Here is a 16,803-nt window from a genome sequence, read left to right on the forward strand (position 1 = left end):
TCCAAGGCCTGAGAACTCCATGGTAACCAGATGTTATCCAAACCCACAGAGGTGTCTCCTGCGTTCATCACATTCCCCCTCCATTGTGCTTTCTTAAAAGCCCCAATAAAGTATGCTGAGCCAGGGAACAGTGGATTCCCCCCCCCCCATTTGAAATAATAACAGCCCCCTGTCCTCCAATCCCCATCAGGTTTGCATCAAGATGAAGAGGTTGCTTTTTGCTGTGGGTAACAGACTGGAATGCTGTCTAAATGTTTACAACACCGAAGTTTGATAGTTGAAAATTCAGTACTTTCATCCAAGCGATATGAGACTCAGAGACTCTGTGCCAGCCTTCCAGAAGGTGCTCATCTGCATCCCATTGGCCAAAATATTGTCTGTGGGCATGGCTGGGAGGAATTTGGGAGGCCCTCCAAATGAATCTGCCCTACTGTTCCTCCTTCCCACCCTCTGCTATTTATATTTCCCCTGCGTCCATTTTCATACATGTTTATGAGAAGCAAGCCAGGGTTGTCAAACTTCTGACCCCAACTTTCCCAGAGTTCAAGGCTGCCTGGATCAAGGCCTGTGTCTTTGATTTAAACCTATTAATCCCCGTGATAAATATGCATATTTTCAGAGAGTTGGCTCTTGAATAGATTGGGGCACAGTGAATACTCTGTGTGTGTTGTGCATGCTTGTGTAATGTCTCATCAGAACCTCAAGTATATTCTACTGGCTTGCCGTACCAGCTCAGAATATTAACATCTATCTCAGGGCATGGCAAATTTCTTGTTCTCATGATTACAGAAACATATGTTTCTCAACGGTCCCTATTACCAGGTACAGACTTTTATTTTCCAGCACCTGTCCTTGATAAATCACTGTCCCAAATCACTGTCTTGCTGTTTTAGTATGTTACTAAAGTTGCCATTCTCCTAGTTTAAGCTCCCTCCCCAGGGTCTCTGTAGCTTAAATCTCTGAGTGGTGAAACAGTGCATCATGTCTATTATAAGAGGGGCAGGAGGTCTGGTCTAGAGGGTCGAGCCTCCATTTGCCTGAAGATAACATCCGAAGGTCGCCAGTTCGAGGCCACCGGCACCGTGCGACCTTGAAGCAGCTGACAAGCTGAGCCGAGCTATTCCATCTGCTCTAAGCGTGGAAGAATGGAGGCCAGAATGTGCGGCCAGATCAAGAAAGAAACATCTGAATGTTGTGGTTTCTTGAAAGATAGAAACCTTCTTTCAAATTGTAAAATTCCCTACGGGGATTTAATTTGCCTGCCTATGTAAACCACCTTGAATAAAGTCTTGAATAAAGACCAAGAAAGGCGGTATATAAATACCTGTATTATTATTATTATTATTATTATTATTATTATTATTATTATTATTATTATTATTATTATTATTATTATTATTATTAGCAGGGTCGGACTTGTCCTGAAGCAGTGGTCCTCCAGGATTCTCAGTTGGAGGCTATAGCTAGGAGCAGGTTCTATCAGTTTCACAGCCCCATCCTATGCTTTCCCCCACTACCACCAACGCAGCCATGCCAAATGGCTCACGCTGCATCTTGTGGGGTAGGAGCCACCTCAGAGTTCTCTTTTGTGCAAGGGAACATTTGTTGTTTGACTTAGGGCATAGGCCTCCATGGTGCGAAGGGGTCTACTTTGACCTGTGCCAGCGAAATCCTTAGATATAAATATAGAACCTTCTTTCAATTGTTAAAATCCCTACGGGGATTTAAATTGCCTGCCTATGTAAACCGCCTTGAATAAAGTCTAAGGAGAAAAGAAGAAATCTGAAGACCAAGAAAGGCGGTATAGAAATACCTGTATTATTATTATTATTATTATTATTATTATTATTATTATTATTATTATTATTATTATTATTATTATAAATGCATGCAAATACATGCACTTTGATGCCAAGTCAGCACGCAGTGTACAGCCGGGAATTTCACCCACTGAAAAGAAGGTAACATATTTTAGGGCAGTCTTATGTATTTTTAGTATATCTTTAACACTGAACGCTGATCTTGCCAATTCTCCTATATGGATCAGAAACATGGGCTTTGCTCAAATCAGACATGAACGAGCTCGGGGCCTTCCAAATGAGAGGCTTGAGGCAGAACCTGGGTGCCTCTTTGTGACTGCCATCATAACAAGACAATTCGGATACGGTGCAAGCATCAACCATCAGTCGAAGAACAAACCTAAAACGCAGACTATAGTGGTTCGACCATGTCTGTAGAATGAACACCAGTTGGCTGCTAAACAAGCTCCTCTGGTGAGAGCGGCCTCCCTACTGGAGGGAAAAATGGGCAGCACCAAAGAAAACGCGGATCAAACACATTGAGGAAGACCTGATGAACCAGCGATTGATCGTCCACAAGGCGAGCAAAAACACACACATTTGTGTCACTTGTAAATCTCTATTAGGAATGCAGGATGCGTGATCAGAGACTGTATTACCAGACAGTGGGGACAGTGAAAGGCCAAGCACCTTATCCTGCAGATTAATTTCCTTAGGGTCATCTGGCAAGCCACAGCTGGAGACAGAGCGCTGGGGCCGATGGACCTTTGGTTTGAATTGGCATCTCCCATCTTTATGACCCCTTGTTTGGATCCTTCTCCAATCTGCCTTCTGTTCACTCGCTGATCCTGCAGAAACCACTCAGACTCGGAGAACTTAAAATAACACACCTTTCCGATTTGGTCGTTAGTCGAACTGGCTCTCAGCCACAAAAGCTGGTCTGGCTTGAACTTTTGATCCCCAGCTGTTTGAATGGGAATGAAACTGGCTGACCTTCCTTGGTCCCTAATCTGTTTGTTTTGACAGCAAATTGCGGAGCTGAAGTTGATGACACCCAGAAAATAAGGACAAAGGCAAGGGAGAGATAGAATGGAGGCTGTTATCAGAAGCTCCAACTTCTGCCTTGTACAAGACAAGGGGGAGGGGGGGTTGTAAATCCCCTGATGCCACAGAACCTTGCAGTGTCACAAAGATCCTCAAGCTGACAAATGAAAACACCCTAGCTTTGGGTTTCCTGGACCACAATCCTGATGCTTTGGGGGTACATAAGCCCAGCCCCAAGCTGCCATGAGTCCAGCATTCTGTTTCCCACATTGGCCAAACAGATGCATCCAGGAAAATGACAAGCAGGTAACAATTCCAGATATCTGGTGGAGATGACCTGTTCTTTGCAATCACCACCATGCGCAGAGAGTGATCTTGGGTCCCTCTGATGTGGATAAGATGATGCAAGGAGTTGCCACTTCTCCACCCCTCTCCACCCACATCCGACTCATGTGCCACCTAACATGGTCCAGTTGCACAATCTTGTCAGTGTTCCACCTGCCCTTGTGTTTTGATGCACTTGTACAACATCACAATCTGCAGGAATTGTGCTGGTGTAGAAACTATGCAGCATTTTCTTTTTCGTGAGAGGCTACAAGAATTGTGTTGCTGTCTGCCAGCCAATCAGTCAATTAGTGTCTGGGAGACACACAATTCTTGCTCAGGGCAAGAGAAGCTAGTAAATTTTTCAAAGAGGATTTGGGGAATTATTTTAAATCCTGGCATTGCGGGGAGGAGGGCACACGTCCATTTGCAAAGTCATGTTTATGCCGGACGGCCTGCATTTGTGTTTCACATCGCAATATTTTGCAGTGTGTGTTTATTGCAATGCATCAAGTACACTATTTTCTGAACTGTCTTATAAAGCAGCCCCATGCAAAGCACATTACAGTGATCCAGTCTGGATGCGATTAATGCATGTGTGACACTCCAGGTAGGATTGGAGCCACTGTAAAGTCATGGTTCCAAGCCCAAACCCTGCTAGGTAACCCAGAAAGATACCATAGTTGGTGATACTGAAAGCCACTGAGAGGAGCAGGAGAAACCAGAGGTCCATGCTCCCTTCGTCTAACTCCTGGTGGAGGTAACCTACCAGGATGACCAAGGCAGTTTCCATCCTGAAGCCAGTTTTGAAGCCCAACTGGAAAGGGTCAAAATAATGTCACCCAAGAACATTTGGAGCAAAGATGCCACTATGAGCTTTAACACCTTGCCCCTAAATTGGTTACTGGATTCATTCATTGGCTACCCAGCCTTTGGCAATAGGGTTTGGAACTCATGCAGTCCAGCTGCCCCTATTTAGGAGGGACAGTTCCTATTTTCTAATCCCTTTCCCTGGTAAATCCTTGCCTGTCATCCCCCCCCCTTTTGGGGGATTCCTTGTTAATATTTTGTTGGCATGAGTTGCTAGTGTTGTCGTCGTGCTTGAGGGCTCCGTGTTCTCCCCAAGGTGTCTCGATTGCCTCTTATCCCTAGCGGATATGCATGTAAATCAATGTACCCATGCATAAACCATAAGAAGCCACTATGCAGTTTGCAGCCTGCTCTTCATGCCCGGCAGATGCTGTGTGATATTTTGATCTGTTAAGAAAAAATGGTAAGAAAACGGTATTTTTTCTTTAGCTACCACCCTTGCCCCCAAATCACCCCCTTGGCTTTTAAATCTGTGCAAGACAAGCCATCGCAGCGTCTCTAAACACAGTGTCCAGGGAGCCAACGAAGCAGAGACACTGGAGAGAATGGAGCTCATGAATTGGATTCTTGACAGGAGAACAGGGTTGCTGTTATAACTATAAACACCAGCCGCAGTTCCTTTTGTTGAAAGGTTTGAGCAGTTTGCACTTAAAAGTTGGCAGCTGCTGCTCTCAGTTTCCTGCCTTTAGGGCAGCCATTTTCAACCACTCTGCCATGGCACACTGGTGTGCCGCGAATGGTTCGCAGGTGTGCCGCAGGAGTTTGGGGAGTGTCATTGATTAGTACGGCAATTGGGGGATTTGAGCCCTCTACCAGCAGCGTGGTGTACCTTGCCAGTGGTCAAAAAACCGATGGTGTGCCTTGACAATGTTAGCATCTTGTCAGTGTGCCATGAGATGAAAAAGGTTGAAAATCCCTGCTTTAGGGTTTCAGATCACAAAAATGGCCCTTGCTCCTTTGTTTGGGTGCAAACTCCGACTGCTGAACTGGATCCCCCTTTTCCAGCTGCTGCAACCAGCAGCCTCTTTGCAAAAGGAACATTCTGAAGCCTGGAATCTTATCGCAACCCGATGATGCCATTTAAAGCAACTAATCTCATCTGGAGAGGAAAATTAATTATTTCTGATGAATCATCTGAACCCTTCCCACTCCAGAAGGAGGGGCTGGAACAGTGGAGGAGCAGAAAAACCCATCTGTCAAAGGGCAAGGACTGTGGTCTGCAGGAAAATGCACGTTCCACTGGGACCGGTCCCAGGTGGGGGGAGAGGTGAGATGACTAAAGTGACCTTTGCATGCTCAACATTGAGCTGCAGTTTCATTCTAAGATGCATGTAAAGTTTGCATTGCCCAGAGCCAGGTGGGGGGAGAGTGCTTCAAGGAGATGCTTATCTGCTCCTCAGGCGCAGGTATTTGGGGTGTTGGCTCACGTGTGCTTGGAATGGAGAACACAAAAGCCCTATGGGCAGGAGGTCTGTTCTAGAGGGTAGAGCCTCCATTTGCCTGAAGATAACATCCACAAGGTTGCCAGTTCGAGGCCAGCGGCACCATGCGACCTTAAAGCAGCTGACAAGCTGAGCCGAGTTATTCCATCTGCTCTGAGTGTGGGAGGATGGAGGCCAGAATGTGAAACCAGATCAGAAAGAAAAATCTGAATGTTGTGGTTCTTGAAAGATAGAGCCTTCTTTCAATTGTAAAAATCCCTACGGGGATTTAAATAGCCTGCCTATGTAAACTGCCTTCAATAAAGTCTTGAATAGAGACCAAGAAAGGCGGTATATAAATACCTGTATTCTCTTGTTGGCATCCTTCAGTTTCGGAAGACTATGGTGTCACACTCTGAATGGTGGTTCTGGAACAGAGTGTCCTCTCCAGTACGTGAAGCCTGGGTAAAGTAGGTATGGAGGATAGGCTGTTACCCATGCAGCAAATCCCCCTCTCCACGTCACTGAAATGGTCCAATGGAAAGGCAGAGGCCAATACGGTTGGTTCCAGCTGCGTTGCAGGAGTTGCCAGAACGTGACTGTGTTCAGCCATGAACTGCCTCAGGGACTCCGGCTCCAGATTTTGCCTCGAGGTTGACTCCTGAAGCCTTTTCCATAACTGGATGTAGCCACAAGGCAGTGGAGGTTTGGGATCAGAGTTTTCCTTCTCTCAGATGAGCTGCCTTCCCAGGCTGACGAGTCCCATCTACCCGGTGGCTGTTTAGATCGCCTCTTACAACAAGTACAGCCAAACTGAGGGCCTATTCTTATCCCCAGCCCCCAGGGGAGATACCTGTATTATTATTATTATTATTATTATTATTATTATTATTATCAGGACATGCTCAGGGTGAGTGATGAAGCCGCCTATGGTCTATGAAAGGGCTCTTCTCAGTTGAGTCGGTTTGTCTTTAGGGCGCCACGATATTTGACAACAGTCCAACACGGCTACCTCTCTAGAAGTTGTGCACATTAGGACTCTTTCAGTCAAACATTTAAATGAGTGTGCTGTATTCCTCAAATGTCAATATGGATACTGCTTGGCTTTAACTGGTGCCTGGACAGCCTTTAGCTCAGTGATTTTCAACCAGCGTGCCAGGGCACATTGATGTGCAGCAAATGATCCACAGGTGTGCTGCTGGAGTTTGGGAAAGGGTCAATTATTAGTAGGGCCTTTGGGGGATGTGAGCCCTAATTTGCAGTGTGGTGTGCCTTGCAAATTATCCAAACACTGATGGTGTGCCTTGACAATTTTAGTGCCTTGTCAGCATGCCATGAGATGAAAAAGGTTGAAAATTGCTATTAGTGCCATGAGAAGTTTCCAAAAATGTAACTTTGAATATTTATTTATTTATTTATTTATTTATTTATTTATTTATTTATTTATTTATTTATTTGTCACATGTTTATACTGTCCTTCCTTCAAGGAGCTCTAGGTGGTAGTTCCTCCCCTCTTTTTGTTCTCACAACAAGCCGGTGAGATAGGTGAAGATGAGAGTGATTGGCCCAAGGTCACCCAGGAAGCTTCATGACTGCGCCTGGATTTGAACCTGGATCTTCCAGGTCTAACTCCCAAACTGCTACCACACCATTCTGGCTCTCTAATCTCTAACATTTCTTGATCAGCTGAAACAGGGCTTTTCAGATTTTTTACTGACTCAGTCCTAGACTATCCGGCAGCAGAGATTTGAGATTTTAGGTGCAGCAAAGTTCTTTTTACTGAGAAGGCCCCACATAGCTGGGGCAAAACATTGGGAAACTTTTTAGCTTTTTAGTGCATGTGGCCTGACAGCCCCACAATGAATTTTTCTTTTAGCTGAAACACGGTTTGGGGAGGTGGATGTCTTTGTTGCCCAGTGCATAAGGCAGAGTTAACATGCTCCAGATGAATGTTGTGTCGTCCCACATGTGAGCTGCATTCTCCGTGGCCTCCCTATTTATGTTCCTCTCTCCTGTTTTGTGAAGATGGATAGTTGCTTATGCAGCTTTATTTGGCATGAAACCGCTCCTCATCTTGCCTTGGACAGACTCCATCTGCTGCTGGAGGGAGGCAGCTTTAAATCACATTTGCTGGGTTACCATCGGGCATTTCTGCTATTCCATGCGCCTCGGTGGCAAGCATTTCCTTCGTCCTGAGCTCCAGCATGGGTTCACCTTGATCTCCACCATCTAAGGCTGTTGGTTGGGTGCCATGCAGGGGGATTCAAGCACGTGGCAATGCTGGACATCAACCTTCCCAGGCTGATGTGGGAGGCCTTGGGTCATGTTCAGATTTTGCCCTTTCACACATGTTAAGCTGACCCTACAGCACAATCCGCAACATAAGATAATTCAGACCAGCAGTTAGATCAAAACAGGGATTTCCTACCACTCCAGGGTCTGCAAGCCAATTAACCAGGAAAACACAATGGCATCTTTACATCTGCTGACCAGCACCTGTGGACAGAGGACTTGTGGTGCCTCTGAGATCCTCCTCACTTTTGTCCAACTTCTTGAATGCAGAAGATTAACCCAAACCGATTTGGTTGTATGCAAACTTCTCCCAGGGCACGGTGGACACTTCTCCTTATTTGAGAGATGCCTGCAAGGCCTCCAGCTAGAGGACCTGTTTTGGCCAAAACAACAAAAGGCAGCCTCTTAGCACTGATCAAGCATTTCTCATTTCCCTTGAAGGTACAGCTTATTCAGCAAAAGCAAGAGCTGGATAAGCTAATATCCAGGTAATCTCCATGGTGAGCACATGATGTCTTATGCCACGTGTCTGCAAGGTGGTCAGGCAGCCGGACATTGTCAGCATGTGATGTGGAACTTGCCAGTCAAAATCCCCTTTCAGGAAGAAATCTTAGCTATAACTAACATGGTTTTGGGTAAAGTGAATTTTGGATAAGGTCTAGGACAGGGGTGCTCAATAGGTGGATCGCGATCTACCGGTAGATTGCGAGGCAAAATGAGTAGATCGCGGAGCCCTGTCTCTCCAAACTGTTAATATGTCAGTTTCGTCTAGTGACTAGACGAAACTGACATATTTAGCTGACACTAAACTGACACTGAAACTGACACTTTAGCTGCTCTTCAGGCATGCAGCAACAAAACTGACAAAACTGACTAGACTCCACCAGGGGCTCCATACATTAAAGGAGGTGTCTGTCAGACACTTCCTTTCCCCCTGGTAGATCTCCGGGCCTTGCTGGGTTTCAAAGTAGCTCTCGAGCCAAAAAAGTGTGAGCACCCCTGGTCTAGGATAATCCCTAAGGACAGCAATGTATTGTTGAATTACATTCCTACTACAATATTCGGAAACTTTCTCCTGGGTACAAATCATAGAGAGCTTTTGGTTTAGCAAAATAAGTGATCCTACAAAACCAGACAGAGAATTCTCAGCCTGCTACCCAACAGTGGTCCACAGACTGACTTGACTTGGTGGCCTTTGAGCAGACTATGTTTGAGGGGACCAGCAAGAAAACTCTTATTGCGGCATCTGGGACCCATTTTGGGAATTATATGAGGCTGAGAACATAGAAAGAGATAGTCAATATCACCCTGGGTGGATTCGCAGATTGGCAGATGCCCCTGTAACTTGTTTTTGTTGTATTGCATGTTCTATACGACAAAGAAGGACAATATTCTTTTTTTCAAAAACAATAAGTAAAAAAAATAAATAGATGCCTCCTCTTTATTTACAATTTAATAAACAAGAGTGATGACTCATTGTTTGGAGAAGTCACTTTAATGATTTAATTTTTTCGCTCCCAGTTTCACGATGGTCCTTTTTCAAGATTTGCTCTTCCCCGTTTAAAAACAGCCTCCATCAGTGAATCAATGAAAACTTCAGATCATGAACCAACCAATTAAACTTTGCAGTCCTAATACAATGAGAGTGATGCTGAGTGTGCGTGGAAGGCCTTTCCTGTTCTACAGAAGGTTTGTACCATATTCCAAGGCGGAGAGATGACAAGATTGTAGCCCCCCACCCCCCGCCAGTAATGTAATTGTCAGGGCCTTTGTTGGCACCTCCTGGTTTTCTGCCTGTTGTGCTTTCCCTTCTCCATCTGTGCCCAGCATAAAAAGGGCGCACAGGGCTTTAAGAACAAAAGCTGCAGGAAGCAGGCTATGGCTTGATTGTCGGGGAAGCAAAACAAGAATTAGGGGAGGGGGAAAACAATGAGGGAATATGAGAGAAAGTATCGCAGGCCCCAGGCATAAGGCATCCCACAGTTGGGGGCAAGATTGCTTTTTTAGTCTCTCAGTGGGTACAAGCAGATAATCTCCTCCAGGCCAGGACGGCAGAGGCTGGCTCTGAGCAACACCCCCATGTAAAGAAATGCCCCCTCCCTCTCTATCCCTTGGGCAAACCCCCCACTTCTGCAAAACTTCACCAATTGTATTGGGAATAAACTTTGCATACAGCCTGGCTGCCTATTTGCAAAAGAAACATCCCACCAAGACAGAGTCACAGCTGTTTGTTGGCTTTACTGCGCAGGATGAACAGCCTTGCAAAATGCAAAACCAAGAGGGCAACAGGAAAAGCTCAGACCCAATTAGACACAAACAAGACTAGCAGCCCAGTCCGAAGCAACTTTCCAGCACTGCCGCAATGCAGCCTCCGTGAGGTTCCACGGAGGCCTCCGTGACTGCCCCCCCACCGCAGGATGCAGCGCATACCCCATCTGTTTGGCTGCATTGGTGCGGGAAAGTTGGATCCAATGGGGCTGTCAAATTATGGCGATAATCTGGTCAAAATCCATAAATGCTGTATAGACACAGCGCGTAACCGGCGAGGTTACTCTTTGTTCCAAACTTAATATTTACTTGTTTACGCAACTTAAAATAGACTTGGCAGAGAATGGTATGACTGCAGGGGAATACATATGACTGAGACAGAGGCCTGCAGTCGTAGAGCACCGTGGGTAGGGACGTGTGCAGGGCAAATAACGCTGCCCCTTGAACCTTTTCAGATGGACCTCCTGGAGTCATGAGAGCTAGAAACTTGTACCACTCAGATTTGCAAATGTCAGGCTTGAGACCATATCCCAACAGAGTCCAAAACTAGCTAACAAGCTAACAGAATCCAAAACATCCTTAATGAGTGAACCCTACCCCTAGCCCGCCCACCCGCTTTCTTTATTAAATGAAGCCTTTTTATTTGCTGATACGGTTTAACAGTTCAGAGTGAGAAACCCTTGCTGATTTACTGACAATTGCAAATCATATATCCATCTAGCATAGGAGTTAGCAACTTTTTCATGCAAAGGGGTTGGACCTTTGGCGTTGACATCATAAGAACATAAGAACAGCCCCACTGGATCAGGCCATAGGCCCATCTTGTCCAGCTTCCTGTATCTCACAGCGGCCCACCAAATGCCCCAGGGAGCGCACCAGATAACAAGAGACCTGCAAGGCTTCCTGGGAATTGTAGTTAAGAACATAAGAACAGCCCCACTGGATCAGGCCATGGGCCCATCTAGTCCAGCTTCCTGTATCTCACAGCGGCCCACCAAATGCCCCAGGAAGCACACCAGATAACAAGAGACCTGCAAGGCCTCCTGGGAATTGTAGTTAAGAACATAAGAACAACCCCGCTGGATCAGGCCCAAGGCCCATCTAGTCCAGCTTCCTGTATCTCACAGTGGCCCACCAAATGCCCCAGGGAGCACACCAGATAACAAGAGACCCGCATCCTGGTGCCCTCCCTTGCATCTGACATGGCCCATTTCTAAAATCAGGAGGTTGCACATACGCATCATGGCTTGTAACCTGTAATGGACTTTTCCTCCAGAAACTCGTCCAATCCCCCTTTAAAGGTGTCCAGGCCAGACGCCATCACCACATCCTGTGGCAGGGAGTTCCACAGACCAGACCTCATCATGTCATTGCCGAACTTCCGGGTTGCCCAGCTTCCAGAAGCGGCTGTGTGGAGCCCAGCTTGGGAGGCAAAGCCCCCTGCTCAGTTTGCCATCTGCCGGACAGTTCCCCTGCCATGTCCTGTCTGGCACGTGGCAAATAGGGCAGGAGGTTTTGCCTCCCAAGCCGAACTCTGCATGAGCTGGATGACATTGGGTGGCTGTGGACCATAGGTTGCTGATCTAATGGTAGAACGTCCCCCTGGGAATACTTAGTAAAATTTGGCAAGCCATGCTGGCACCCAGTGTCACCAGCAAAAAAAGGGGGGGTTGTGAGCCAACAAAAAGGGTACAGGATCAGTGGACTAGTTGAGAGGCTCTCTGTGGGTTTAGTGGCCACAGGAAGAGACAGAGGAAAACGTCTCAAGTGCACAAGAGGTGTCCATTTATCCTGCCCTAACGTGATCTGATTACCAATCCTCATCTGGGCCACTGCAGAGATAAGGCCTGAGTGTTCACTGCAAGATTCTGTTTTCATTCTGCAGAATCACCTGGACAGAATAAATTGACATCTTCCGTTCCTTGGAGATTTCTCTCTCTTTCTCTGTTGCTGTTCTCTGCTTTCTCTCCCGTGATGGTTGTTCGTGATGGTTGAGATTGGGGGGGCTGCCTCCTTTCCCAAACAAAGACATCGCACCAGACAATGGTCAGCGTTGCTGCTGGGAGGCTGGATGAATGAATGAAGCCCCCCAGGCTGAGTCGAAATAGGACAATCACACCCACACTGGCATTTGGCTGCATCATGCTTTATGGGGCTGAAGAAGTGGTTTTGAGGTGCTCATTGCCGGACAGTGAGAGCCTTGTCTAACTCATTAGAGGGTTCAGCTGCTGGACTGCCTCTAACCTCCCCCCCCCCCCACCCCAGCCAGGCAGGTTTTCCCATCATGGCATTGCTATGTATGATCCAACAGCTGCTCGAGGGTGGTGGGGGGCAAGGAGCAGGGGGGGGTGCCACTTTGTGCTACGCCTGATTTCACACTGGAAGAAGAGACGGGCATGACACAAACTTTCTCCCCCTGCAGAGCTATTGTGGCAGCTGTTTTCCAATCCAGAACCCATGTGTCAGCCGCGGGGAACACAAGAGGCTCCTTGTGAACATGATGCTTCATTCACAAGCTTCTCTGTCCCAAGGGCAGTTGTAAAGGGCAAAGAGCCATGACATGCGCAGGGCTGTAAAATAATGTGATGGCATCACAACCTCATAGCCGACACCACCAACACACACCACCACCCCCGTGCATAGTCCACACATTTTGGAATTCCACCCCGTAAGAGATATATTGCTCAATTTAATGAAGTGAGATTTAAAAACGTCTAGCAACTGTTACCCTGCAGATGCCTGATCTCGTCTGATGTTGGAAACTAAGCAGGGTCAGGCCAGGTTAGTACTTGGATGGGAGACCGCATGGGAATACCGGGTGCTGAAAGCTTATACCATTGTCTTCGGAGACTGAAGGTTGCCAACCAGTTTCTTATGGTGGCAGAATATTGAGCAGGCAGTTCCCAATCAGATCTCAGGAGCCTGATGGAGCAGGAGTTCAAGAGTACAGGGGTGTCTTCTGGCCTGCTTGTATTCCTTGCACCAGTTTTGTGACATAGGATTTGTCTCCCCAAAGGCAGCAGCACCTGAAATCCTGAATGAACCTCCACAGTGGGAAGAGAACTCTGGAAGTGTTGACCAGACCCTTCCTAGCTCACTGCTTGACATGAATTCTGATGGCAGTGAAATCTGGTCTACCTGTGCCAATTTCAGAATAACAACCACACTTCTTTCTAGGCAGGGTAACTTACCCCATGATGACACAAAGGTAAATCAAGAACTCTTGACTGCTCCAGTCCCTCTTCCCTGTCTTCATCCTCCAATGAGCAATAATTAAAGTGGAGTTTAATATTTTCGCCATGGCTCTCATCATGTTATAAGGAATCCTTCCTCTTGAGATCAGGGACAAAATCTATTGCCATCACTGAATGATAGGCCCTGCTGATACCCCACACTTACTGATCCATGCCTATTTTCACTGATTAGCCTCAAGACTGCGTCAACAACCCTCGAGGTTGCAGCACGTGGAAGGGGGTGATTATCTCAGGATGAGGGTCCGGGTAAACAAGCCAGCATGCATGAGAGAAACTGCCTTGCCTGGAGAAAGACCTGGCAGGTAACAGCTGCACAGCAAAGGCCAAGCGAGAGCATTTCCCCTCTGGCAATGCCCAGGTCCCCTTTGCAGGAAAATGTCCCTGGTTCATTTGTTAAAGCCAAATGGGCACTTACAGGCAGAGCTTACGGAATTAAGCAAATTGAATGTTCTCGAGTCCTGGCCCCGCTCTTCCTCTGGGGTTAGAGTTGCAAGGGCTTTTTATGATGCCGGAGAGCACGATGATGGCATCGAGTCAGGATCGTTGGTGCTCCAGAAGGGCAGCAGCTTCTTTGGAAACGCCACAGAGTGGCATCGTTGTGGTCAAAAGACTGGGTTGCAAAGCACGTCCTTCCTCCGTCAAATCTCTCCTCTGCCACGAACTGGACATCAGCCCCTTTCAGATGTTATACGAGCGCACGAGGAACAGAGTCAAGCAAATGCCTCCATTTTGCTCCCACCGCTCAAGGGGGAGGGGGAGGGGCTGCGCAGAGGCTCCCTGCAAAATTTAGTGCTTTGCACCCCCCTCTAGCTATGCCACTGGGTGTGCCTGACCTTTGAATGTCCACAATCAGTTCTAGAAAGATCCCTTTTGTGTGCACCAGTCTCTCCACGCAACTGTGACCTCTAGGCAAGGGTTCTGATCATGCAGAGGTCTACGCAAGGACAGTTTCTCATGCATTGTTTGTTTAGATGTATGTTTCTAGATAAATCAGTGTGAAAAACCCTAGAGAGTTCTGTAGAATGTTTACAAACATAGTAAAAACATTAAAAGAAACATTTATGGCTTGTAAAAAAAGTCTAATCATGGATGGTGTTGTGGTTTGGGAGCTGGATTTCGACCTGGAAGATCCAGGTTGTAATCACTGCTCAGCCATGAAGCTTCCTAGGTGCCCTTGGGCCAGCAACTCTTTCGCTTGGTCTAACCTACCTCACAGGGTTGTTGTGAGGATACAAGGAGGGAAGGAACCATGGACACCACCTTGAGCTTCTTGGAAGTAGGGCAGTATAAAAATGTGAAATAATAAATAAACATAAATGGTCACAAATGACTGGTTTGGTGCTGGAGAAGACTCACTGGAGTGCCCCCCCCCCGAGCATTCCAGAACCTCCTTTCAAGGTCACTGTGATTTCATTTGACTTCTTTATTACCTTCAAGCCATCACCTTTCCAGTTTTGAGCCCCTGAGGACAGGAGTCTTAAGGTTTCATAAGCCGCTCTGAACCCAAGGGCTAGACCAGGACAAAAACCAACTAAGGTTGCGTGCTGCAAACCATGTTAAGTGTTCTTAGCATGTATGTCTAACATCGCAATCCTATGCACCTCAGCTCAGAGGTAAGTCCCATTGTATTTAGTGGGGCTTCCTCCCAAACGACAATCTTACTGTAAGGCTGCAATCGTATCTACATTAACCTGGGAGTAAGTCCCATAGACGATGATGGAACTTACTTCTGAGTAGACATGCACAGGCTTGGGCTCTAAGAAATTCTGCAGGTGACATGAGATCAGCCAGGAAGAGGTGCTTCCCCTTTTCTCTCACATACAGGAGGGAATGCCTCTAACTCCAGACTTAAGAATGCCTCTTAAGGGAGGCATCCCGACATTGTCTAAAAACAACAGATGTGTTCCCCCCCCCCTTCAAACTTTGAGTCGGGGTGTACTTATTCTAAAAGCTGGACCCTGCCGTGCCGGTACAAGAACAATTGAAAAATAAACCAAGCAGAAATGCAAATATTGTACATATCGATTTAATGCATCAGAAACCCATTCCATCGGCTCGGGTTTCCTGCCTGCGCAAGCCTATACATGTCTTTGTCGGCAGTCAGTCATGCTCTGCACAGTGGCTGGGGTTTTGCTCCTGGATTGCTGCCTGAATAGAACCACTAAGTGGCAGCAGCTCCAGTGGCATAGCTGGAGAGGGGCAAAGCACTAACATAAGAATATAAGAACAGCCCCACTGGATCAGGCCATAGGCCCATCCAGTCCAGCTTCCTGTATCTCACAGCGGCCCACCAAATGCCCCAGGGAGCACACCACATAACAAGAGACCTCATCCTGGTGCCCTCCCTTGCATCTGACGTAGCCCATTTCTAAAATCAGGAGGTTGCGCATACACATCATAGCTTGTAACCCGTAATGGATTTTTCCTCCAGAAACTTGTCCAATCCCCTTTTAAAGGCCTCCAGGCCAGTCGCTGTCACCACATCCTGTGGCAAGGAGTTCCACAGACCGACCACACGCTGAGTAAAGATTTGAGTGGGTGCAAAGGGCACCCACTGCCCGGAATGGCTCCAAAGGGGAGGGGTCCCTTGCATGCCGCAGTGAGGCTCCCTGCAAATCTGAGTGCTTTGCCCCCCTCCAGCTATGCCACTGTAGAAACTCGCTGCTTTCCATGGGACTGACTCCCAGGCAAAGCAGCCAAGCAGCTCATTCCCTGCCCCATGCATGGGGGGCTGCTGTCTCTCCCAGGTGGCCCCTTCTGGGGGGGGCTTTCAGCCCTTTGCAGTGGGGGCAGGACCCCCCCCCTTCTAGCAGTGCAGCCCTTGCAGACACACCCCTGGCAAGAGAGGGGGGACCCCTCCTGCGCGGGCTGGCCAAGGTGGGCTCCGGCTGGCCTCCTGCTGCGGGTGGGGTCCGCCCCCTGGCTGGGGGGGGCCGAGGGCTGGGCTGGGCTCCCGGGGCGGCCTCCCCTCGCCCTGACGTCAGCTCCCGGGCTCTTCCAGCGAGCCAGGCGCGTGCAGGCGGACTCCGGAGCCTGGCAGGGCGGACAATGCATCGGAACCGGCTGGCCCGCGTCGCCCTGGGCTGCCTCTTCCTGGCCAGCTGCTGCGGCAGAGGTGAGCGCCGGGCTGGGCGGGGAGCTTCTGGGGGGGGTCTTGCGTTGCACCCCACTGGCTTGGTGCAAAAGGGGCATCGCCTGCACCAGCTGTAGCCCCCTCCAGGAAGGGGGGATTCCCTGGGATTTTTCCCAGCGTCGTGGGGGTCTTTGGGGGGGGGGTGTTTGCTTTTCTCAAGGGTGTGAGGACCCCCCCCCATGCAGGATCTTGCACAGGGCTTGGGGTGGGGTGGGGTGGGGGCTGCCCACTTATTTCTAGGGGAAGGGGATTTTCTTCGCCCCCTCCGCCACTACTCCGGGGTGTAGCAGCGGCAGCGACCGTGGAGTAGGTTTGCAACTGGTGGAAGGCGAGGGGGCGGGTTTGCGCTGGTGCCAGCGGACCCACCAGGTTTTTCTGGTTGTGCAAATGTCGGATTC

General features: G+C 48.2%; 1 protein-coding gene across 1 annotated transcript in view; it reads left to right on the forward strand.

Moving 5' to 3' along the window:
- The first annotated feature begins 16,264 nt into the window (after positions 1–16,264).
- The window catches only part of MCAM (melanoma cell adhesion molecule), a 43,004-nt gene continuing 42,465 nt past the window's right edge, over positions 16,265–16,803 (forward strand). The window contains exon 1 of the mRNA XM_066639416.1: positions 16,265–16,387. Within this exon, the coding sequence (XP_066495513.1) occupies positions 16,321–16,387 (67 nt within the window). The 5' untranslated portion in view covers positions 16,265–16,320. The remainder of the gene's footprint in view (positions 16,388–16,803) is intronic.

Source organism: Tiliqua scincoides, chromosome 11 (genome assembly GCF_035046505.1).
Source record: "Tiliqua scincoides isolate rTilSci1 chromosome 11, rTilSci1.hap2, whole genome shotgun sequence".
Lineage (NCBI taxonomy): Eukaryota > Metazoa > Chordata > Lepidosauria > Squamata > Scincidae > Tiliqua > Tiliqua scincoides.